The sequence below is a fragment of the Trichosurus vulpecula genome, chromosome 1 (assembly GCF_011100635.1).
Source record: "Trichosurus vulpecula isolate mTriVul1 chromosome 1, mTriVul1.pri, whole genome shotgun sequence".
In the NCBI taxonomy this organism is placed as follows: domain Eukaryota; kingdom Metazoa; phylum Chordata; class Mammalia; order Diprotodontia; family Phalangeridae; genus Trichosurus; species Trichosurus vulpecula.
Genome location: NC_050573.1, coordinates 77,681,606 through 77,706,519, shown reverse-complemented (window position 1 = coordinate 77,706,519; position 24,914 = coordinate 77,681,606). Strand labels below are relative to the sequence as shown.

Below are 24,914 nucleotides of genomic sequence, written 5' to 3'. Positions count from 1 at the left end.
AGGGCCTCCTCTGACCAGTTACCAAGAAGGTGCCACATTGATCACCTTGATTTAGGTGGAACTGTACAGATCCCAGGAACTGCACTAACCCCAATGAGGGGCTGCATTGAGAAAAAGGGTGCACTAACTCTAGCGACCAGCACGATGAGGCAGCTGCTTTAATAAGTGACATAAGCGCGACCCGTTTGTGCGGCCTAGAGAGGAGTCTAAGTGCATACCCTTAGTAAATGGGAAGACCTCCCTCCAGCACCACCAAGTTGCATGGCCCTGGGCAAGTGTCTTTCTCTGGGCCTCGGTTTCCTTATCTGAAAAAATGAAGGGTCTGGGGCAAGAGATGTCTGAGGTCTCTTCGATAATGTCTGTAGCAACGTTTCAAACCTCTATGTAAATTCAGCTATGATTGCCGTTACTACTATTATTCCAATCTAAATCCTCGGGTTCTGAGCCCAGGACGCCCTTGGAGAACCTGGAGGGACCCCAGCGGCAGTTTCGGGAAGAGAGAGAGAACTTGAAGTTCGTGGTCCTCAGCGATCCCAGTAAGGCCCCGCCCCTTCCCCGCCCAGGGCGGGGTCACGAGGAGAAAGCCTAGCTGGGCGCCGAGAAGGCGGAGCCCGGGCAGAGGCGGGGCCTGAGTGGGGCGGGGTTGAACACGGTCCTGCCCAGATGCTGCTCCTCCCCCTGTACCGGAGTCCAGACTTTCCCGCTCGGAATTCGAGCTCACAATATCTGTCGCCCATGACGTATTTCCGGGCGCCCCAGGAAATTGCCCTCTCCCTAGGTGTCGGAGCCGGTGCCGCTATGCTTCTGATCCGGGCAGCACTGGGGGCTTGGGGACCCGGTCGGGGCCTAACCCCAGCACGAAGGGTGAGGACTGGGCCGAAATGGGCCCAAGCTGGGGTAAAGGGAAGGGGTCGCGGGAGGTGCGAGGGCAGAGATCAAAGGTCACCTGGGCTCCCCTCATCGCCTCCTCCCCGGACAGGCCCTGTCTACGCTGACCGGCGGAGACCTCACAAGCCTGGAGCATGCGTTGACTACAGGTCAGGGGTCACGAGGGAAGGGACTGGTTCAGGGGATGAGGGGTCCGGGGTGCGTGCTCATGCCCATGATACCCCCAAATTAGGACCCCCGAGCCCCGCCGGTGTCCCCCTGCTCCGCCGCTGTGACCTCCCAGTTCCCGTGCACAGGACCCCGGTGCAAGCCTGGGTGGAATCCCTCCGGGGTTATGAGGAAACGCGCTTGGGCCTGGCCGACCTGCACCCCGACGTGTTCGCTGTGCCACCCCGGTGAGTAGGAGAGGACCCCACCCTAACTCCCACCCAACCCACTTATTAAGAGCCCACCCACTCAGTGCTAGGTGAACTGGGTCACAGAGACAAAACCATGTACACTTCCTGCCCTGGACAAGCTTGCCTTCCCTCCCAAACCACGAGGTATTTGTGGCTTCCAGTCCCAGTCAGCTGCATAGACAAGCCCCCTACCCTCACCCCTTTCCCTCATTTCTGTAGCCTTCTGGAGGGCATCCCATCGGATCAAACACATTTTCTCAAAGTTTTAAAAATATTCACATTCGCCAAAATTTACTATCCGCTACCCACCACCTTGCCTCATCAATTATTCATCATTATTAGGAACCTTGGTTGTTAAAAACTATTATAGGAAAATACAAACTCTGGCAGCTCTTACCAAGCTGGAAAGGGTGGTAAGATTTCATCACTGCCTTTTCATTGAAATGGCTTCCTAATTGGTAGTGAGAGGTGCTAGGCAATGTGCTAATCACTTTACAGATATCTCATCTGATCTTTACAATAACCAGGTGGGTGGATGATCTCCATTTTACAAATTAGCAAACTGAGGCAGAGGTTAGTTGACTTGCTCAGGGTCACCACAGCTAGTAAGTGACTTGAGGCCATATTGGAACTCAGGTCTTACTAACGCTAGGCCCTATCTTATCCATTTCACCACCTAGCTCCCCCCCTACCTAAGGTCTCTCCCCTAAGCAATCCTCTATCATATAGCTGCTGAGGTGGTATTCCTACAACACTAGTCTGACCATGTTGCTTCTTTGTTCTATAAATGCCAGGAGCTCTGCTATCTAGGATGAAATACAAACCCTTCTGTTTAGAATGTAAAGCCTTACACAGGGGCAGCTAGGTGGTTCAGTGAGTAAGGCACCGGTCCTGGAGTCAGGAGGATCTGAGTTCAAATCTGGCCTCAGACACTTGACACACTTATTAGCTGTGTGACCTTGGGCAAGTCACTTAACCCCAATTGCCCTGCCTTCACCCCTCAAAACAAACAAACAAAAAAGCCATACACAATCTGGCTACAATCTACTTTCCAGGCCTCTTCACATGTTCTATTGTCTGGCCAATTTGGACTTCTTGCTATCCTTCATCCAGGGCTTCCATCTCTCTTTGGACAGTTCATCCCCTCATTCCTGTAATTCCCCGCTTCCTCATTTGTCTTAGAATCCTTAGATGCTATCAGAGCTCAGCTCCGACACAAGGCCTTACCTGATTCCCTCCTCTTCTCCCCACCCCAAAATTTCCCTGTATTTATTTTATATGTTCTTACGTAGGTATATTATCTCTCCTCATAAAATTTAAGCTTCTTGAGGGTAGGAACTTTCGGTTTTGTTTTTATATCCCTGGTACTTAAAGGAAACTTAGCTAATAAGCCCAGATTCAAGTCCAGCACAAGGCTTTAAATTCAGGCCCAACAGTTATCTGTTTTGAGGATTAGCCCCAGCTAACTATGAAGAAATTTGTCAGCTGGGAGTTGGCTGAGAAATGGCCCATTTTTCAGCTCTTCGATGAACCATCTCTGAAGGCAGAGAAGAGAGAGGAATATTTGTCAGTGGAGAGGAAACACAGAGGGGTGAATCCACATTGTTGAACAATACAGTATGATATTACAGCGTGGAAAGCAAGGTCTTTCAAAGCTATATGGGAAGAAAGAGAGGGATCACAGAAATCAGAGCACAGCTGTGAAGTGTGGATGGCTCAGTGTAAAAAATGGATCTTGTGAGAAAGCAGAGCTGCTCACTTCTTTTTTTTCTGCCAGCTCTTTGCAACTAACAGTCAGAAAGCTTCTGGAATCCCTGAGAGGTTAAGTGACTTACCACAGGGTCACAACAGCCAGTAGCATTAGGGGCTGGAAGTCTTCAAGCAATGGGTGGATGGCCCCTTGTTGGTTTGGTTATACAGGGGACGAATGCTGGTTTGGACTGGGTGCCCTTCCTTCTCTGATTCTCTGAAATTGTCCTGTGTCCCATCCCTTGCCTGTAGTGCTGCTGAAGTTCTGTAAATGCTTGTTGTTGCCTAATGGCCCTTAGGAGAGCCTAAGGCAACTATCTCCCACCCCCCACCCCAGTACAGTTCAACAAGCAACACTATCCCATGTGCTGGGTATGCAAGAACAAAATGAAGCAGTCCTGCCCTAAAGGGGCTTACATTCTACTGGGTGATTACACACACAACTACACTGGAACACATACATAGATAAGTAAATAGCAGCTGATCTGGTAAAGAAGGGACCACTGATGACTGGACATATCAAGGAATGCTTCCCACAGAAGGTGGCACCTGAGCTGAGCCTTGGAGGAAGCTAAGGATTCTGTGAGATAGAGGTGAAGAGGGCTCAGGGCCACAGCCTGTGCAAAGGCAGGGAAGCAGGAGTTGGAGGGCTGAGGTCAGGGAACAACAGGGAGAAATGACATGTAGTATCTGTAAAGGAGGCCAGTATGAAATGTGTGGAGAGGAGGTTGTCTAGAGCCAGCTTGTGCGGGGCTTTAGACACCAAGCTGAAGAATTTGTTCTTTGTAATAAAGGCAATAAGGAGCCACTAAAGATTGTTGACCTGGGAAATGACCTGGCCAGACTTGTACTTTAGGAAGATTCTTTTCATAAACCAATGAGATTAATTGGAAGATGTCCTAGAGAAGGGAGAGAAGCAGGAGATAACTTAAGAGGCTATTGCAATTTTCCATTCAGGGGTAAAAGGCCTGAACCATGGCGGTAATCATTTAAGATGGAAGAGGTGTTAACAGAGGCAGAATCAATATATCCTGTCAACTTATTGGATATAAGGAATGAGAAAGAGTTGGAGTTGACTTCTAGATTGTGAACCTTGGTTCATACCATGGAGGAAGGTGAAAATGGGGATGCCCTCAACAAAACTGAAAAAATAAGAGAGACTGGGTTAAGGGAGATACTTTTAAATCAGATAAAGGCTGAATATATAGTATATGACAGTCAGTTGCTTACAGATGCTGGTTGAACCCATGGGAGCTGTTGAAATCTCCAAGAGAAAAGGGTAGATAAGATAAGAGAAGATAAGAATCCCAGGACTGGCATTAGAGAACAGCCACAGTCAATGGACAGGACTTGACTGATGGGCCAGCCAACAGGACCGAGAAGAGTAGTTAGGGAGGAGAACCAGGAGAAAAGAATATCTAGGATGAGAGAACTCTAGAGGCTGTGTCAGTGCTTACAGAGCAGTTAAGGAGAATGAGGCCTGAGAAAAGGTCATCAGATTTAGCGATTATAATGTCTCTGGGGGCCATTTGCTGAGAGTTCTCAGCTCTCATCTATGACTTTTCTTTCCCTTCTTCTCAGGCTGGATATTCTACATGAGGTTGCCATATGGCAGAAGAACTTCAAGAGAATTGTGAGTGTTATATCAGTGGGTGGGGACAATGTGGACTAGGGGTGGGCATTGTAATAACTCTTCTCTTGCTCTTTTCTCTCACTCCTCACCCCACCACCCTATCAGAGTTATGCCAAGACCAAGACCCGGGCAGAGGTGAGAGGTGGTGGGAAGAAGCCCTGGAAGCAGAAAGGCTCAGGCCGGGCCCGGCATGGGAGCATCCGTTCCCCAATCTGGCGAGGAGGTCAGTCCTGAGAATTCGGGGGTGTGGGGACAAGGCACAAAAACATTTTTGGAGCTCATAAGCCAAAGTTTCTACAGTAGAAATACACTCAACATTCATCAGACTCTCCCTTGCTTCCTCTTCCCCGATCCCTACTGCAGGTGGTATTGCCCATGGTCCACGGGGTCCAACAAGCTACTACTATATGTTGCCAATGAAGGTTCGAGTGCTGGGTCTCAAGGTGGCCCTGACAGTCAAGCTAATGCAGGTACCAACTACTGTCCCTTACACACACGATGGGAGGTGGATCTGAAGTGTCTTATCCCTTGGGAGTGGCCCTGGTGTTCCTGGAAGGGGCTGGAAACCAGGACTCTGGCATCCTGATCCCTGGCAAGGGTTTTGGTGCCTCTCTCCTGTTGTAAACCAGAATGCCCCATCCATAAGAGGTTCTAGTTGTTGAAGGCTGACTTGACTCTAACCTCCCAGGATGACCTTCACGTGGTAGATTCCTTGGAGCTGCCAAACTCAGACCCAAGATACTTGTTAGACCTGGTTCGGCACCGATGTTGGGGTGACTCTGTGCTCCTTGTTGATATGTGAGTGGTGCCTGTGGGCAGTGGGAATGGTCCCAGTCTTTCCTTGGGCTCAATTTCCCCTACTCTAGCTAGGGCTTCAGTTCACAATTGGGTGGAGGGTCAGAAGTGGCTCCTAGGCCCACCCAGGGGCTCTTCATTATGGACATTCTCTGAGATGGCTTGCTGCTTACCCAGCTGTGTGTTCCAGGGATGAGGAGATGCCCCAGAACATTGTTTCTGCTGTATCCAACCTGAAGACCATCAACCTGGTGCCAGCAGTTGGTGAGTGGCTGGGTCTGAATGGTCTAGCTTGGAGACCTAGTCATTTAGGAGGCCTCCCTTCTTTTTGAGTCTCTGGCCTGTGGGATTAGGCTAGATTTGGGAGCACAAATGCTGAGATAAGTGATGGGATGTCTCTAACCTTGGCCTTTCTCTTCCATCCCTACAGGCCTCAATGTCCACAGTATGCTGAAGCACCAGACTCTGGTCTTGACTCTCAACACTGTTGCCTTCCTAGAGAAGAAGCTGTTATGGCACGATAAGCGCTACACAGCCCTCTACCCATTCCGCCTGCCCTACAGCGACTTCCCTTGACCCTCCACGGTGACTGGGCTTCCTCACTCTTGGTGTATCAGAATAAAGAATCTTTGTCACTTGTTGCTGCCTGCTCCCCTGTCTTTGTTAAATCTGGAACGTGAATTGCTACATTCTGGCAAGTGTCCCACAGTTTTGGTTCTGTCTGTCCTACCTCCTCCCCAAAATACCTCCCTCATTCCCCTTCCCACCTGCTCTTCTCCTTAAGCAGCCTCTCTTTTCCTCCAGCAAGGGTTGGTCAGTGAATCAGGCTGCCTGGCACCCTAGAGGAAATCCTAATTTTTCCTTTCCTCCCCAGGCACCTCAATCTTGCTTCCTATCTCCCAACCATATACCCCTTTGGGAAGAGGAATCTGCCCTCAAACCCTAAGGGCAGTAGAACATCTGTTTCCTTTTCTTCCCTTGCCCCTCCTTAACCCCTCTTCCCCCATTCTCCGTGGAAACTTTGCTTCTTGATATACTGGACAACCCCACATAGCCAATGAAGGACCAGGGTGAGACTTTCATTTCTCCCCTATGTCCAATATTTAACAGATGAGTTTAGAACCAGGACTTATGGGTACCTGCCCTCCCCGACCCCCATCACTTAATTCTGGACTGCAGACTTCCCCAGGCATTATCGGGGAAAGGACAAAGAAAACCTGAGGAGTCTGAAAACTCGAGAAGTCCCGCCATCGCAGTGCAGCCACATGGGGCCGCCCTTGGCCACAAGTCCTGGGGTTAAGGTTCAGATGCTCACGGTTCAGTTTAGCTTGGGGAAACTTTGACCTAAAAATAACCTGTACATTCCCACCCAACAGCTCTGGATTTTCCAGACCCACAAACCTGAGCATGGGTTTCCCAAATCCCAGGAGATCTTGCGGTTTAACTTTCCCATGCCCCTCCTCCCTTCCAACATCCCCCCTTAAAAATTCCTTTGGAGACCGTGCTGTGTTAGCCAGAAAAAATCTTTGGGCTCGGGAAGAAGAGGAGAAGAAATGGGGCCGTCGCATCTGGTTGTCAAGGACTCGATAGGGAGTGGCTGAATGTCTCACTTTTCCTGCCCTGGGGGGTGAAGGAATTTGTATTGGAATTAGATTGTTTGTTCCATTCGAGTTACTGCTCGAGAAATGGAAGGGGATTGGGTTGGTCCCCTCTTGGGGTCTCCGAGGAAGTGAGGGCTTCAGAGATGAGGACGCAGCCCTCCCGTGTCATCGCATTCCCGGTATAGGCCCCCCTCCCCTTCCCTTTCTGCTCCGAGACCTCTTCGCCCTGTGGACACCATGGCAACAGCTCTGTGGGTCCCACAACAGGAAACGGGAGGCGCGGAAGGCCCAGCCTTAGGGGGAACCGGAGAGCCGAAGTGTCTCTGAGCAGAGTCTAGCCGACCCTCCCTCAGAGATAGGAAAGGGGCCCCTAAACTTCCGGAATCCAATCGAGCTCCCCTCCCCCAGAGTTCTCAGTTCTGGAGTGGGTGGATGGGTAGGGATCATGACCCAGGGGGCACGGGCTCAGTCCATCCATTCAAGGGGGCTCTGAGATAGGAAGGATGGACCCCAGGCTTCCTGCCCCGTTTCCCAGCGGCCAGGCCTACTCTCATTAATTCTGGGTTCCGGCAGCTCCAATAAACCAGTTCTGGTTCAAGTGACTGCTCCCCCACTGCTTCAGCGACGCGGAGTGGACGGAGTGTTGGGGCAGGCCCCTGTATGAGTTTCCGCGGAAGCCCCAGCTCCACCCGGGCTGTCATTGCATTCCCGGTGTAGGTCTCCCTACACGCCGCTCATGCCTCTGGAACAAAATCCCTCTATTCCTTGCGCCTCGAGTTTTTCCTCCGAATAGAGGCACATTGCTGTGAGGGTTGAGGGAAGGCGCGGAGACGTCTCCCTTCCCTGGCGACGGGGCTTAGTTATCTGGGGGCGAATCATTCTAGGGGCCAGCGGCTAATCAGCACGTCATTGCAAAAGTGCCTCCTTCCTCTTTGTCTGAACCATGCTGTCGCCCCCGGGGCCAAGGCCAAGGGAAATTTAGTACTGCAAATACGACAACAGAGTCTATAACAGACCAGAATGGGCGAGTAGACATGGTCGTGACCTAGGTTATCGCAGTGTCACTCCTGCTGACTTTATGCCCCCCACCCCCACCCTCCTGCCCACGGACGCCTCATGATGCTTCTGCTAGAGCCTGGACGGTCGCTGACCGAGGCTCCAGCGCTACTTGGGAAAAGTTCCGCATTCCGCCACCTGCACTGGGGGGATGAGGGGGTGGGGGAATAGAGAAGGGCCCTGAGGGCTACACCCTGTTATTCTTCAAAGGAGCCTGGAATTCCTGGGTCCTGTCCCAATCACCCTCCTTCCCCTGTCTCTTCCAGCTCCATCTGCTCTGGTAACTCCCCCCTCCCAAGGCTTAGTTAGAATACTTCGGGACCGGAAAATAGGAAGAACTTTCAAAAGTAAAACCAAAATACCAGGAACGTAAACCCCGGATCTAAGCAAAGAATACATTTTGAGTGGACCGGTTACATTAAAAATCCCGAATGGGTTTAAAAAAAAATAACGGTAATCAATAAATTTGCCGGATTCTCAATCTTATGTGGGTGAGGTGGGCTAGGTGTCATCTTTCTCCTGATATGACGCCTGGCTTCACTCCCAAAACCCGCTGCCGTACCCCTGTCTGGTCTCCAGACTGCCCCCACCCCTCACCCCTTAATGGTCCGCACGCACTGGAAACTCCTGAACTGGGAGGGACTGATCCCCTACGCGTCCCGTCCCCCCTCCCGCCGCCCCCCATCCGGAAATACCGGGCAACTTGCTCTGGAGGGGAAAGCTTGAGGTTTCCGGGAAGGCAGTACCGCCTTCCCCCCTCCTTCGCTCCAGCCCAGCCCCTAATTACCAAGGGGAGATGATAAAAGGAGCCCCCGCTCCCCAGCTTCTCATTCTGCCCTCCCCTCTGACTGACTCGTGATCTGACTCCGGCTCCAACATGCAAGTCCTCAGGCCCCTTCGCGCTCTGAGTGCGCTCCTCTTCCTGCCCCTACTCTCATCCTCAGGTGAGGTCCTCGAACTAGCTCTCTCTCATCCTGCCCTGTGTCGGATCGCTAGCTTTGCCTGGGGAGGGACCGACAGGAAAGCTGCCCGGAGAAGGACGCACAATCCTTAGTCGTTCTGAGCTGGTATCCAGCCCCGGAGCTTCAGTTGACTACTCTGGGCTAGGACTGAGGGTGGGAAGGAACTTGAGAAACTTTTGAAGTCTCCAACTTCAAGTGGCAGGTAGGGTAGAAATGAGTAAAATCCCACCGCTCACTGACCTTAGATTCAGAAGGAGGTTAGGGCGGGAGAGGGAGCACGACGGTGGACTGAGTTGGACTGGGAGGCAGCCTTGTGTCTCGGGGTCCTAAGGCACCTTGTCCCCCAGAATCTTTGCCTCATTCCTCGGAAGCCTTCTCTCTCCCTCCCTTCCCTCCCGAGAGAGAAGTTGATGGTCGCCCATAGCGGGGGAATTCCAGGACTGGGTTCCCCTCGAGGAAGTGCAGAGTCAAAAGGCTTGGGGTGGGGCAAACCCGGGGGAGTTCCCTTCAAAACTACTAAGATTAGTTCCTGGGAGATCGAGTCAAAATGTGGGGGTTGGGGGATAGAAGTGATTCAGTTCCCAGGGCCAGACTCAGGACCCGGGCTCTATCTTTGCAGGAGCCCAGAAGAACCCAACCGAGCCGCAGGTCTGGGTGTACCCCCCAAACCCAGTGATCCTCTCTGGCAGTTCAGTAGACATGAACTGCAGCACCGATTGCGCTAATTCCCCTAAGATCGGCCTGGAGACTAGGCTGCGGAAAATCGAGTTGAGCGACGGGACGAATTGGAAAGCCTGGAGGCTAAGGAATGTTACCTGGGATAATAGTCCCTTGTGCTATGTCAACTGCCCAGGGAAGGGTCAAAGCAGCACCACGGTTAACATTACGGTTTATGGTGAGTGAAATCGATGTGTTGGTTTCAGGAATCGTGGGACTAGAGGCTCTGGTATGGTGAATGATAACTAGGACGGACTAGTAGGGGTTGGGGGGTGGGCATCTACCTTAAGTAATGAGGAAGGGAGTGGAGTGAACCTTTGGTGGCGTAGTAATGGTTAGCCTGAGCCGAGAGAGTGACTAGCGAGAAGAAAGGGCTGGGTTTGGCAGGCAGACAAATACTCAGTCACCTACATCTTTGCTTAGGAATTCACTTCAACAAAACAAATATTTAATGCCCCTGACTTTATGTCAGCCTCTGAGGGAGGCAAAAAGGAATGTGAGACTAGATGAAGCAAGGCCCCTGCCCTCAGGGAGCTCACAGTTTGACAGGCAAGCCTCCCAGAAGAGAGGCAGGGACCAAGCAAGAGTTGTCAAGCATCCAGAAAAGGTCATGATGAGGGATGAAGAAGGAACACAGGAACATGAGAAATGTCCCTCTCCTCCTGTGACCCATTCAGGCTCCTACAGACCCCGAAGCAAGCTACCTTGAGAGGGCTGAAGCTGCTTTCCCCCAGCTCTTCAAACCTCTAACTTTATTCTTTCCACATTCATTCCACAAACATTGAGCATCACCGTGTTCAGAATATTGTGCTGGTCACTGGAAGAGATACAACTTGAGATAAAACATAGTCCCTTCCTTGCCTTTAAACTAAATACAACAAAATTATTATCTGATAGGGGCAGCCCACATGGGCTGGAGCATGGAGGGCATATAGTGGGATCAGATTGTGGAGGGTCCTGAAATGCCACAGTCAGGGATTTGGACTTTACTTGATCGGCGAGAGGGAGCCATGGAAGATTTTTTGAGCAAAGGAGTGATATTACCAGATCAGTCCATAAGGCGGAATTTTTATTTTTTTATTCTTTGGAAGGGGAGGAAGCCATATGAAGGACAGAACAGAGCTGAGAGAAGGAGAAAAAGGAGAATGTAGGTGGGAAAATCATTTAGGGAGCTCTTGCAAACTTTCCTTTAGTAATCTGCTCTGACAGCCTTGAACTTGAATATGCTTCCAGCCTGCCCCAGCTACAGGAGAGTAAAATTAACTAGGGAGCTTCCTTCATTAACAGTAGTACTACCTTCTACAGCTTTTCTGCAAAGAAATCTGATCCTAGGGCAGAGCCAGCGTAAAAAGTTTTTAAGGGCAGATTGTACAGTGACTCAGGACAAACTCTGCTTCTGGCACCTTCCACCTTCCTGTCTAAGCTGAAACCAGAATTCCAGTCTTCCATTCAAGTCTGTTGATTTGCATTTCTCCAATCAATAGTGAGTTAGCGTATTTTTTTTTCATAAGGCTATAGATAATTCTGATTACTTCATCTTAAAACTGATTGTATCTTTTGATTATTTATCAATTGGGGAATGGCTCTTATTTTTATAAATTTGACTCAGTTCTCAACATGTTTGAGAAATGAGGCCTTTATCAGAGAGACTTGTTCCAAAAATTTTTTTCACAGTTACTGTTGCTGGCAATATTTCCCTCCATCCCTATCTCTCCACCCTGCCCCCCACTCTCCCACCCCTCCTTTGTTCTATTCTCTCTCCTTTCACCCTGCCCCTCCTCAAAAGTGTTTGGCTTCTGACTACACCGTCCCCCAATCTGCCTTCTCATCTATCACCTCCCCCCCCCTACTCTTATCCTCTTCCTCTCCTATATTCCTGTAGGGTAAGATAGATTTCTATAACCAATGGAGGTTGTATATTACTCCTTCTGTGAGCCAATTTTGATGAGGGCAAAGTTCACTCACTCCCCCTCCCCTCCCCCTCTTTCCTCCCTCCTCCACTATATTTGGAGGGTTTGGAGGCAAAGCTCAGGCAAGTTCCTGCCTTTACTCCACCATTTTCCATTTAACTCTGTTGAGATCCCCTCAGGTACCATCTTTCCTCTTTGTCCAAAGTGTTTACATACCTATTGAATCTAACCTAGCCCTCCTCTCTCCCTATTTTCCACAAGAATAGGGATTGGGATAGAGACTGGACCAGTGATTTCATTAGTATAGGGAACTCTCAGAGGAGGAAATTCCTTGCACCAAACTCTCTATTCTACAGGAACTGTTTTTAAATCATTCGCAAATTAGAATACATAACTTCCAGGTTTGTAAGCCCACCTGAAAAATAGACCGTGACCTTAATAAAGCCATGCTGACACTGTAACTACAACTTCCTTTTTAAAATGTTCTTTAACCATCTCTTTAATGATTTTTTGCCAGGAATTGGAATCAAGCTTATTTTATTGTTGTTTTTTTAAATAACTTCTGCTTTTACACATAGTAAATCTACAAGTGCACCCCTTCCCCCAGAATTGAAAGCCATTCACCATAGTAAGAAAGAACAAATAAAAAAAGAGGAAAAAATGGGAAAGTAGTTCTGCAAAACAACAGTATATGTAGTGCTCTACATCCATAGTCTCCTATCCATTAGCCAAAGGAGGAAGGTGCATTTTCTCATTTCCTCTTCAGGGCCTCACTGGCCTAAAGTTAGCAGATTCTATTCCCTGTAGTTTGCAAATTCTATTTTCCTAGAGTTTGCAAATTCTATCCTTCCTCCCTTTTTAAAATTCAATTGTATTTTATTTTTAGTTTCAAAGTTACTCCCTCCTCCTACTCTCTACCCTACACTATTGAGAAGGCAATAATACAATATCCATTATAAATATGAAGCAATGCAAAACATATTTCCATATCAGCAATGCCCCCTTCTTTTTTGGGGGTGGGGAGGCAATTGGGGTTAAGTGACTTGCCTAGGGTCATACAGGTAGTAAGTGTCTGAGGCCAGATTTGAACTCAGGTCCTCCTGACTCCAGGGCCAGAGTTCTATCTACTCTGACACCTAGCTGCCCCTGCCCCGTTCTTTTAAAAATTGAGAAGTTGTATGTTTTTCTCCAGTCCTCCGGATCTTCACTTATTCTCTGATCATTCAAATATCCCAGACCATGGCTCAGCAATGGCATCCATCAGTTCTTTCACTAGGGGATGAATGGATCAGTCAGGTGACTTGCATTCAGAAACTGCCATTAGGAACTTTCTCACTATCACTTTAGGTATTAACATTATTTAGCCATTCTTGTTTTGTCTTTTCCAGTCCAAATGTCATTCTTAGCAGAAGAAGATGAGCAAAAAATGAATAGAGTGGTTCTACCTTCTCTTGGTTGTCCACTACTTTTGTCCCTTCCATGTGCAGCATTGGCCCAATTTATCCCTTCTTTCATCTTCTCCTTTTCCCCAACATAGCTTAAATACCTGGTCTTTTCTTTCATCCTTAATTTCTTCTCTGGCCTCAGCTCATTTTCTTGCTGTTGTCATTCCAGAAGTGGGCCATACTTTTGTATTCAACCTCCATTACTTTCCCTTGTTACCATCCTCAGCGTATAACTTTTAAAAATCTATATCGATGAACTCTCCATATATACAAACTGATCTTTTTAAACAACTTCTCTTTTTTCTCCTCATTGGAATTGTTTCCTTTTGTATCCTCACAGTTGTCTAGAATCAGCTAGGTGTCAAAGTGAATTGATTTCTGGTCCTAGACTCAGAAAGACTTACCAGTTTACACACTTACTAGCTGTGCAACCCTAAACAAACCACTTAACCTTTTTCTACCTCAATTTCCTCAACTGTAAAATAGAGATAATATTAGCACCTACCTCCCAGGGTTGTTGAGAGGATCAAATGACATAATATTTGTAAAGTGTTTAGCCTAGTATCTGGCACATAAAAGGCACTTAATAAATGCTTGTTCCCTTCTCCCTCCCCCTTTGGAATTTTATTCTTGAGAGTTACTCATCTCTCCGAAGTTGACTTCCCCAGTAAAATTTTAGTCCATGGGGTCCTACCTATCCTTTCCCCTGAAGCCTTGGAAATTTGCTTTCCCCATATCAAGGCTGCATGTCAAACTATGGCCAGTTTTCTCATTTCTATTAGAAATTTTAAGAAATTTTCAAAGTTTCTCTCATTTCTACTCTCAGCAACCTATTCATCCCAGTTAGTAAAAATCACATCCAGAATTGAATTTCCCCTTTTTGGTTCCCTGATCTTTTTAAAATTATTTTTTTGCCTAATGATCAAATATTCATTTTTTTTTCTCTCTAACCTCCCTCTTGGGGGAAAAACACAAACATGGCTCTTGTAACACATATTCACGATCACATCAAACAAATTCCAATATTGGCCATTTCCAAAACTGTCTCATTTTGAATATTTAGTCTATCACTTCTTGGTCAGAAGTTGGTTAGAATTATTTATTATTAGTCTTCTAGAATCATGACTGACCATTGTGTCCATCAAAGTTATTGTCTTTAAGTCCCTCAAAAATTGTCTGTTTTTACCATTTTATTTGTTACAGTATAAATCATTCTGCTCACTTCACTCTACCCCATTCATGCAGGCCTTGACATTTTTTACAGCACTTTAGTATTCCATTACATTTATACACCACGATTTGTTTAGCCATCCCCCGATTCATAGGCATTCACCTTAGTTTCCAGTTCTTTGCTTCCTCTACCTTTTAAAGAATGATTTTCAATAAAGAGAAAACTGAAGCCCAGAGAGAATAAGTAACATGGCCAAACTCAACACAGTAAGTGGCAGAATGGAGTTTCTAATGACAGTCATCTGACTCCCCTTTCCATCAGACAGCTAACAGTGGCAGAGCAGAACTTCACAGAAGAGGTGTTGGACAACAGAAGCAATTGATAGTTGGATGGATAGATGTAGGCAGATGAATAGATAAATGGATGGAAGGATGGATAGAGCATGTATTAAGTTCTTACTATGTAACAGGCATTGGGCTAAGTAGTAGGCATGCAAATATAAGATAACAAGATGGTCCCTACCCTCAAGAAGATTATTGATCTAATAGAGGGAAGAGAATACATAAAGGGATTCTGGAAGGGGAATAAGGGAAGAGGGTACCCAACTGGAGGTAAGACAACTGTTGCAGATAAGGAAATGTCTGGAAATTTGACCTGGGAGTGAAAGGAGCATGCCGTCACCTGGGGCTCTTCATGAAATGGTGATCTGAGCTAGGGACTCATTGGTCAGGGGGTTAGGCCCTTCCAGATCTGATATCATTCTTTGTTTTAAGACCAATTCCAGTTCCATGGTTAACTAGATGTCTTGGACTTTTGGTTGGCAAAGAAAATAAGAAAGGCCTTCCTTGGCAAAGGAAAACAGGTGTCAGTCTGGCAGAAGCAGGACAATATAGGTAAAGAGCCATGATGAAGGCCTGGGAAGCTCCATCCAGCTTGCCCCACAATGCAAAGTGAGAGACCTTCTAGAAGGGGTGGGTTGGTAACCAGTCACTGCCCCTTCCTGCTTGCCTATTCCTAGTTCCTTCCCTGTCCTCCAGAGCCACCAAAGAACCTGGAGCTGAATCTGGAGCCTTCTCAGGAGCGATCTTCTCTCCCCTGGATCCCTGTGGGCCAGAACATCACTTTAAGCTGCCATGTGGCAGGTGGAAGACCTCGGGAGAATCTGATGGTGTTGTTGCTTCGGGGAACCGAGGAAATAAGCAGACGGCCTGTCCTGGATGATACCCTTGACACTGCTATTGTCAAATTCCGGATCACAGCCAGAAGGGAAGATGATGAGGCCAGCTTCTCCTGCCACGCTGAGCTGGACCTTCAGCCCAGGGGATTGAAGCTTTATCAGAACAGCTCAGCACCCCTGAAGTTCTACACCTTTGGTAAGGGCTGGGTGGGGGGAGTTGAAGGGCAAGACTTGGGGACCAGGTAGGGCAGAGGTTCCCAAACTTTTTTGTCCTACTACCCCCTTTAAAAAAATTACTCAGTGCCCCACCCTGGAAATCTACTTTTTTTAATGTTTTTTTTTTTGGAAATTTGCAGCGCTTCAAAATATATATTTTAAATGATGCATGTTAAATTTAATAGTTTATTGTAAATCTATGGGATTTTTCCTGCATTGAAATTTTGATGACACAATATTGTGTCATGTAACCATATCTTATTGTATTACAAACAAGTCGTTACAGGCAAATATTCCTGCTGATGCATGCTGGACTTTCCGACAATGCACAACAGGCTTACCTGCCAACACTTGCTTGTTAAGACCTGTTGGTGGACTTGACTGCTTGGAAAATAATGTAATCACTATGACTTTAACTGTTACACAACAGATGAAACATGTACAAACAGTTTTTCACAATTTTCTTCTCTTCTCTTCTTTATGTTTCCACCACCCCTTTATTTTTATTCAATGCCCTGCCAATTGCACCTGAGGCCTCTACCTCCCCCTTTATTGTTCCAGTGCCCCCAGTGGGTAGTATTGCCCACTTTGGGAATCTCTGGAGTAGGGGAGGAGCAATAAGGGCCCTGGGAGGATTATGGCCACATTGATGGTGACTTTCCTTTTCCTACTTACTGGTCTCCATCTTTTCCCCTTTTCCTCCAAGCCTTGGCACAAGAGCCCCCAGTGCTTGTGACCCCCAAGCTCCTGGAGACTGAGACCAAGGAGCAAGTGAGCTGTGAGATGGACAAGCTGTTCCCGGTGGAGAAAGCCCACATACAACTGTCCTGGAGCAGGCAGAAGTTGATTCAAAGCAACATCACCCAACATGGAGACTTGCTAAGGGCCACAGCCACAATCATGGCAGCAAAAGAGGAGAAGGGTGATAGAAAGCTGACCTGCAGTGTGACACTGGGAAATGAAACCAGGACTATATCAAAAAACCTGACAGTCTATAGTAAGGATGGAAAGGGATCAGGCGGGGTTGACCTGGTTGGGGGTGGGGGTGGGAGGTGAGGGGAAATGAAAGGCTTGGTGGAGGCAAGGATCACAACCCTGGTCTCCTCTCCTGTAGCCTTCCCACAACCAGATCTTATGGTCAGCGAGCCCATCCTGGAGGGAAATCAAATAAACTTGACCTGCAAGGCAGACCCACCAGCCACAGTGCTGATTGAGGGGGCTCCACGTGGTGAACCTGACCGGATATCCCTGATAGTCCAGGAGAAGGACAACGGGCATGTTTTCACCTGCCAAGCCACCCTGCAGTTGCGGGAAGAAACACTGCATAAAAACAAAAGCCTGAAACTAAATGTTCTATGTAAGTAACCTCTGACCCCCTGCCTTTTTGCTGCCAAGGCACTGACCTTTTATTTCCTCCTCTGGCTGGAACTCAGCCAGAAACTCAGTATATATGTATATTTGGGGGAGGTGGGGAGGAGACTCAGCACTAACTACCCTGGTATCTACAGTCCCCCCAAAGCTGGATGAGAAATGCCCAAGAAACTGGACCTGGGATGAGGGGACTGAGCAGATCCTGCAGTGCACGGCTAGAGGAAATCCACCTCCCACCGTGACATGTATTGGAAAACAAGAGATGCCAGTTGGGACACGGAAAAGTATCACCAGGGCCCACAATGGCACTTACAACTGCACTGCCAAGAACTCACAGGGAGAAGCAAGCCAAGTCGTGTTGGTACTTGTGAAGTGTGAGTGACCAGGGATCTGACCTGGGAGGGAGGGGAGAAAGGTTCAAGTTCAGGAACAGAACCTTACTCAAAGGGGCTAGGAAGGCAGAAAAGCTATTTTTTTTTCTTTTTATCCCATTGATGAGCACAGGGCCCTGTAGTTACTGGATAAATGACTTCAATAGAATGGATGAATGGGTACAACATTTTAGGAGGGGCATGGACACAGCAGAGAAACCCAGGCACAGACTCAGATTCGGAGGACAGTGAAGGTTTTGCAGCTGGGAAATTGTCTGAAGGAACTAGGGATATTCAGCCTGGAGGAAAGAAGCCCTAGGGATGGAGAGGCAGGAAAACCATAACTATTCTACTGTCTGAAGGGCTGACGGGGTAAAGAATTACATTTGTTCTGCCCTGAGCCAGAGGCCAGAATGAGGGGAGGGGTAGGGAGTAAGCCACAGTGAGGAAGATTTAATCTTAACATAAGGAGAAGAAAAAAAAAACCTTCCTAAAAATAGAATGGGCTGCCTCAGGGGTGAATTCATGTTCACCTTCACTAGAGGTGTCTGAACCTAAAGGATTGGTGCCTCCCCTTCATGGAAGCTTAATAAGGGTACTTCCCCTCAGAGGGATTTTGATAGGATTTTCCCTGAAGCCCTAGCCAGTTTGGGGGGTCTTGGGCAAGACAGGGCCATGGAATACTCATTAAGTCATCCTTCTTTCCAGTCCAGGATGTGGACCTGATGCCAATTCTCATTGGCATACTGGTCAGCGTGGTGGTTTTGAGTATTGTGATCACCGTGGGATATGCCTATTACCGACAGCAGAGGATTAGAAGTTACGAGCTGAAGAAGGCACAGGAGGCTAGAGCTTTGAAGCTGTTGAAGAAAGAGGCTGGACCCTGCCCCTAGGCAGGGCCCCACCCTTCCCTGAAGAAGCACTTTTTTTTTTTTGGAGAGTCAGAGGGCTGGCTAACCCCTTGTTGAAGAAACTTAGGTTGTGACCAAAAGCCTGAAGCCAGGGCCAGGAAGCTACCTGACACTCTTCCTGGGTCTCAGGACAGCATGTCAAGTCTTGCTTGATCTCTGGGCCAGAGGTGGCCTGAAGCCTCTTTGGAGCCACATACCAGGCTGGGCTGGGTGCGCCTGGGTGATGGGAATGGGACTCAGGAACCCAGAGATGGGAATTGTGGGGCTGAAGAGAATGTGACTGACTACTGATCCCCTGAGTCTGAGAATAGACCCAGGGATGACACTGACATGGGACATAAGAAAGCTGGTGTGGAGCCTTGGGCCAGCACAGAAGGAAACACTAGTTGAGGACTGTCTCAGCACTTTGGACCTGGAGAGAGAAGGAAGTCACTGGAATAAGATGGAGAGGGGTGTCTTCACCCATAGCTTGTTGTCTTCTCTACTCCTATCAATAAAACTTCACCAATGTCTCTGATTCTACTTCTGGGGCAACCAACAACTTGTCTCAAATCACCACCCTCCTAGTCCTCGGGCCCTTTCACCTGACCTTGGACCTGGTGGGGGTGGAGTGAGTATCACTGATTGTAAAATAAGGCCAGCAGGCATATATTCCTACATGCACAGGCCCTGAAACACACACACAGACACACACACACACACACACACACACACACACACAATAACTCTGAAGAGCCTCAGTGAGAGAAAATCCCAGTTTCCTAAGGTAACCTACTCCACCATGGGATAGCTTTCCTTAAGCACATCTTCCTGACATTGAATTTTGATTTTTACTTATATTTTTACTTATATCTTCTTGTTCTGGACTCTGGGACCAAAAGAAACATGCCTAATCACATGACACTCTTCAATTAATTGAAAGCACCTATTAGCCCCCTCCCCCACCTCCTCTTCTTCAAGTTGAACACTCCCAGTTCTTAAAAACCAATTCTTGCTAGGCATGGTGTCCCACACTTGTAATCCTTGCTACTAGAAGAGGATGGGGCTGGTGGATTGCTTGAGTTCTGGAGTTCTGAACTGCAGCAGGGCTAAAATAAATAAATAAACGAGCAAATGACCACACTAAGTCCAGCACCAACAATGGTAAGCCTGAGGATGAGAGGCACACCAGAAAGGGTGAACTTGCCCAGGTTGAAAACAGAGCAGATCAGTGGTTCACTGCAGGGCCATGAGCTGCTACTGCATTTCCAGTCCAGGGGAAATTGGGGGACCCTGTCTCAAAAACAAACAAAAAAGCCACATGGTTGGTTTGCTAATATATTTCCTAAAATGAAGCACCCAAAAATGAACACAATACTCTACACATAGTCTGATGTGTCAAAGGACAGCATGAGTCTCAACCCCTAGTTGAGCCCAAGACATTCAATTTCATCTTACTAGATTTTGCTGGGATGTTCTAACCTGTCAAGACCTTTCTGGAATCCTCTTTCATCCAAAGGGGTTTCTTGAGCAAATGTGATAAGCAGGCCAAAAAAACTTAAACTTAAATAAAGGCCTTTATCCAAGTCACAGATAAAAATGCTAAATAGCACTGGCCAAATGAAGAACCCTGAGGCTCTTTGCTAAAGACCACTTCTGAATGGGCGGGAAGCCATTAATCACCAACGTGTGAGTCAAGGCCATTCAGCTAGCTCTGAATCCACTTAAATTTAAGACTATCTAGCTCTCCATTTCCAAACTGTGTGGCTTGGTGCTGGAGTAAACTCACAAGGGCATAATACAGTATATTTAAAAGTTTTGACTTTAATAAATAGGACAGTTAGTTATTTGGGGGGGGATGTTCCTAGGGGTGCTAAAAAAATTCCTGAGACACTGAGGATGCAGTGAACTGAGAAAACTTAAATTTCTTTTATTTTCATCCATGAGAATATCATGACTTTGTCAAAAATCTTGCTAAAACTATAGATCTACAGTAGCCCTCTGACAGCTCTACCGATCTAGTAACCTGGTTGAAAAAGGTGATGAAGTTAGTTGGACATGACGTTTTCTTCCTCTGACACTACACTCTGATCTCTCACCTGGTGATGGCATATGCGATACCTATCAGATCCCTTGGAGGACAATGACTTCTTCCTGGCCCCTTATTAGGAAGAATGTCACATCCATGATTTACCTCCAATATATTCAGTGGTCCTTTCCTCTCTTCTTTGCTGCGTCAACTTCCGGAATTCTACCTCTTCTGGTACTTCCCTTTCTTGGTTATTATACTGATACTCCCTTTTTTAAGAGAACGTTAATTTTATTTTATTATAACTTGGAGAGGGGTGAGATATTCCTATTCCTCAAGCCCCTTTACTATCTTGTCTTTTAAGAGGAAGACCAGCCTTCACTCTAGCCCACATTCAAACATTCCCCTCCCCCCACTTCCTCCACCACCTCCCAGCCTTCTGTCAAATGTCCACAGATCCACTTATATACTTGCCTCCACACAGAGCTCCTGGGATTCCACTCTGGCTCATCTTGCTCAATAGCCAGGGCAGGGGGTTGGAGGAGAGCTCTATCTAGATGTACCCCCTTCAGATAAACTCTGTCAGGGGGTGGAGGAGAGGGCGACTCTGATCCCTCTTGCTGGCCTCTAACATAGAGGCCCTCAGAGGGCCAGGGTGGGGCTGTCTATGACCTTATCTCTTTGCCTTCTGAGAGGCTCCTCAGTTCTGGGATCCTGGCCATGAGGGCACCCTCCTCTCTTGCCTTACTAATCCTGCTGCTGCTGGCAGCTACTGGTCGTGGCCAAGGTGAGAAATGGAGGGGAGGGGGTCAGTGGTGCTGGATAGGACATGGTGGGACCAGGAGGCCAGAAACCTGAGTCTGAACTGGAACTTTAGTAGACACCTTCTGTCCATACTTCTTCAGGAGTACTCTAGGCACAGAAGCTGGGGTGGAAAGATGAGAGATTGTAACTAGGAGCCTGAATAGTTCTCCCTCCTTACTCTGTAACTTCTTTACCAGGGATCCTGGAGAAGGTAATGGACTGGGTTGGCTGTTATGGGGAGAGGGTGTGTGTATAAGGTAGGGTGGGCATGAGAGCCTGGTAGCCCTCATCCCCAAACTTCACCTCTGCCTTTATCTCTTCTTCCCACCTCCACTGGGGGTGTTCTGTGCCTATATGTATATCTGGCCTAGCTGGAATAAGGCTAAAACGTTCTGTCCCTCCTTCTGCCTACCCTCTCTTCCTAAAGGATTTCCTTCAGTGCCTTCTTTGCTAGGGACCCTAGAGCATTTCTGAGCTCCTATGTGGTCTTAGCAAATGCCAAGTTTAGTTTGGAATGATGAGAATAGGGGAGAGAATGTTCAGGTACCTGGGATCTCAGAAAACTGACCCTCTCTTTCTTCATTGCTCCCTCCACAGAGGTCCATGGGCCCTTCTGGGTTCGAGTCTTGCCACAAGAGGTGAACATACTTCCTGGCAGCTCTGTTTGGATCAACTGCAGCACAAGCTGTCCCCAGCCTGAAGCCTGGGGGTTGGTCACTTCACTGACTCAGGGGGAAAAAAAGACAGGACCAGGATGGGCTGCTTTTCAGGTGCTGGATGTGAGGGCCTGGGATTCAGCAGCCCGATGCTTCTTTACCTGTGTTGGAGAAACCCAGGAGGCCACTGCCACAATCAAGACCTACAGTGAGTGAAAGGGGTAAATCTTCATTTTGGTTCAGGGCCCTGGATCTCAGAGAGACAGGGACTAACCAGAGAAGGTGCTGGGGACTCTAGGCCTGGTACCCTGGAGGGCTCCAAGGCTCAGAAATGAGGTAGGTGACCTGTTGAGGCCCATCTTCATCCTCCCTCTCCCTTCTTCCAGGCCCCCCACAAGCTGTGGTCTTGGAACAACCAACCCTCATGGACGTGGGCACTGAATACGAGTTTCGCTGTCACGCAGCCTTTGTCTTCCCTCTGGAGAAGCTAACTATGATCCTGAGCCTCAAAAGCAGAGCCCTGTCCTCTGTTAGCTTAGCTGGATCAGGCTACCGCCTTGAGTCAGCCAATGTGACCTGGACCCCCAGGTTCCAGCCACGCCTCCAAGATATGGGACAGCTACTGACCTGCCATGCACAGCTTAACCTCGATGGCTTCTTGATCACTCGAAGCTCCAAGCCAGTGAGGCTATACTTCCGAGGTGAGACCCAGACCAGGCAGAAGCAGGAGACACTCAAGTGATTTCTTATCTAGGGGAGTCCTGATTGTTGGGATTACGGAGGAGACTCATCTCCCACCACTTCCATCAATGTGGGGAAGAGGGAGGTCGGGTGGGAAAGGACAGGAAGGTGCTGGGAGGAAAGGGAAGAGAAGGCTTCCGGGACTCAGAAGAGCCTGAAAGAGCAGAGGTAAGTAACCCTGACCTCATCTCTCTGCCCTTCCTCCCTCTTTTCTGCAGAGAACCCGATGTCTCAAGTGGTAGCCTGGCTTGCTTTAGCAGCCCTGGCCGGACTCCTATTGCTTATTTCAGGTGTGTTCCTCTTTCGGTTTAGGGGGCTGCTACAATTGGAAGCCTTGCGCCCCTCTGGTGGAACCCCTGCAGAGAAGGTGTGAGGGACGTTGATGTGTCTAACAGCAAGAAATGGCTGGACCAATAAAGGCAGGAAGCCAGGCCCCTAATAGTGCCTTCGACCCTGTTGGCCTCCTAACAAGCTGGGAAGGATGCCCCTCCTCCCGCCGCCCCCCCTCCCTTCCTCACAAGCTAGCAACCGGTACCAGCTTAAGTTTAGGAAAACGGAAAGTGACTCCTCTGGGCTCCAAGCTTCAGCCTAGGGAAAGTCCTGGGTTCCATGCTTTGGGGCACTTCAAGCAGCAAGGAACCCGGTGGAGAGGAAAGACTTCTAACGGAGTCTGAGGACACTTGGGTCCAAATCTACTTGCTAGCTGTGTGACCTTGGGAAAATTACTGAGCCTTAATTTTTCCTCCTTAAAAAATGAGAATAATCCCTACCTCACAGGGTTGTTGCGAGTAAAGTGCTTCTTAAGCCTTAAAGACTATAGGAAGGCTTGAGCTAAATCACCTCGCCTCCGTTCCCCCGCCCTTCCCCGCCCCCCACCCTAACGCACCGGCGGAGCCCCAGACCACAGTCCCTGCCTCATGCGTCACCCCCACACCTTTCACAAGGCAGACTCTAGACCAACAGCTTCCGGTCCCCGGTCTATAGCAGGAGACCCAGGGGTCTGAATAAGCCCAATTCCGCCGGCGCCTCAAGGGTCCCAATCACACCAGGTTGGGAATGGAAGATTTGGGGTGGGGGAAACCAGGACGGCAGTTCAGTTCTTGCGCCTAGAGCCGCCAGGGCGAGCGGGGCATCCAGGAGAAGAGAACCCCAGCCGGGTGCTACCGTGGTTTCTCTCCACTTGGCCCTCAGAGCTTGGCGGTTCTCTTCTCCCTCCGCAACCCCCCCTCCCCCTGCGGCGCCTTATCGAAGCGAAGCAGTAGAAGCAGCGAGCAGAGAAGGAGGAGTCCACCGATGAGGGACTGAGGCCGCATGAGGGGATAGCGGTTCAGAGGGCCATCGGCTTACCGACCAGACCCTGGGACCCAATTGGCTCCGCTCCCGCGGGGGGGGGCAGTCCTGATTGGTCGGTTTACGAGCCCACAAACCCTATGGTTTGCGCGGAGGGCTAGGTGAGGACAGAGCAGGATGCTGCGCCTAGCCAGGGCCCAGGTAGGTCCACAACGCGTTGGTTCCCTCGTGTACAGAGCTCAGAAGGACTTATTTTCGGCTCTCGCACACAAGTAGGCCTACTTAGAGACACATGTCCTCCCCACACTTGGTAAATACGGACACTATAACGAAAAGCCCCCAATTTAGATTTCCACTAACACGATGCGCACTATGCACATGCGCTCGTGCACACTCCAGTACACACGCACACACGCGCGCGCGCGCGCACACACACACACGGCTGTCTCCAGAGGCATCTGGGCTCTGCCTCCCACCCTCCTCTTCGTGCTTTTGAACGCGGGGGCGCTGAGAACAACGATCCTTGACTCTCCTAAGCGAGTATGATCGTGAGAAGCCACTCTTCGTAGAAGGGTGGAGCTGGGAAATGGGAAGGGAAGCGCACCCGACATTGGGATCCCAAAGACATGAGAGAGTAGGGTCACCAAGAAATTCCTTCCCTAGACTTCTCTTGCCCTCCTCTCTCCTCTCACCAACCCCCCACCCCCACCCCACCGCCGCCCTGCCTGGGTCTCAGCATAGGAGAAGTTATCTTCCTCAGCGGGCCTGCCTTTGATTTCCTAGGTTCGAACCTCTCCAGACCTGTCCCCAGTTTGCATAGCTCTGCTCCCCCCTTGTAGTCCAGCCGTGGCCTGGATAGGGGCGGGGCTTCATGAAGGCTTCTTGTGCCTTAACAGCTGGGGAATGGAGTCTGAGGTTAACACCACTTCCGCCTGTGCGTCCCCCCATCGAGTCCAGTTTTAGGACTAAGGCTCAGTTGGAGTCGGAGCCCCGTCTTTCTTTTACCGTGTCCTGGGAGATTATAGTAGTCTCCACCCCGCGGGC

The 24,914-nt window shown here is 48.8% G+C and overlaps 3 protein-coding genes across 3 annotated transcripts; all 3 read left to right on the top strand.

Annotated features, from left to right (window-relative positions):
* The first annotated feature begins 720 nt into the window (after positions 1-720).
* Positions 721-6,104, top strand: MRPL4 (mitochondrial ribosomal protein L4). The gene is made up of 9 exons (XM_036769547.1): positions 721-864; positions 980-1,037; positions 1,121-1,283; positions 4,617-4,668; positions 4,774-4,891; positions 5,032-5,138; positions 5,357-5,466; positions 5,654-5,727; positions 5,894-6,104. Exons 1-9 carry the CDS (start codon positions 736-738, stop codon positions 6,037-6,039), a joined length of 957 nt encoding a protein of 318 aa, XP_036625442.1. The 5' UTR covers positions 721-735; the 3' UTR covers positions 6,040-6,104.
* A 2,721-nt stretch (positions 6,105-8,825) lies between these two features.
* LOC118841411 (intercellular adhesion molecule 1-like) lies at positions 8,826-18,888 on the top strand. Its single transcript, XM_036748838.1, has 7 exons — positions 8,826-9,064; positions 9,702-9,977; positions 15,363-15,698; positions 16,425-16,715; positions 16,833-17,075; positions 17,227-17,463; positions 18,169-18,888. Exons 1-7 carry the CDS (start codon positions 8,998-9,000, stop codon positions 18,351-18,353), a joined length of 1,635 nt encoding a protein of 544 aa, XP_036604733.1. The 5' UTR covers positions 8,826-8,997; the 3' UTR covers positions 18,354-18,888.
* On the top strand, positions 18,702-22,953 carry ICAM4 (intercellular adhesion molecule 4 (Landsteiner-Wiener blood group)). Its single transcript, XM_036740801.1, is given in 5 exon segments — positions 18,702-18,720; positions 20,966-21,166; positions 21,781-22,047; positions 22,226-22,540; positions 22,799-22,953. Coding segments are annotated over 5 exon segments (957 nt in total).
* The last annotated feature ends 1,961 nt before the right edge of the window (positions 22,954-24,914 follow it).

Coding starts and splice junctions, on each gene's coding strand:
- MRPL4 (XM_036769547.1), top strand. CDS start 736: ATGACGTATTTCCGGGCGCCCCAGGAAATTGCCCTCTCCCTAGGTGTC. Junction 4,669..4,773: donor AGAAGAACTTCAAGAGAATT/GTGAGTGTTATA, acceptor CCACCCTATCAG/AGTTATGCCAAGACCAAGAC. Junction 5,139..5,356: donor TGACAGTCAAGCTAATGCAG/GTACCAACTACT, acceptor CTAACCTCCCAG/GATGACCTTCACGTGGTAGA.
- LOC118841411 (XM_036748838.1), top strand. CDS start 8,998: ATGCAAGTCCTCAGGCCCCTTCGCGCTCTGAGTGCGCTCCTCTTCCTG. Junction 15,699..16,424: donor CCTGAAGTTCTACACCTTTG/GTAAGGGCTGGG, acceptor TTTTCCTCCAAG/CCTTGGCACAAGAGCCCCCA. Junction 16,716..16,832: donor AAAAAACCTGACAGTCTATA/GTAAGGATGGAA, acceptor CCTCTCCTGTAG/CCTTCCCACAACCAGATCTT.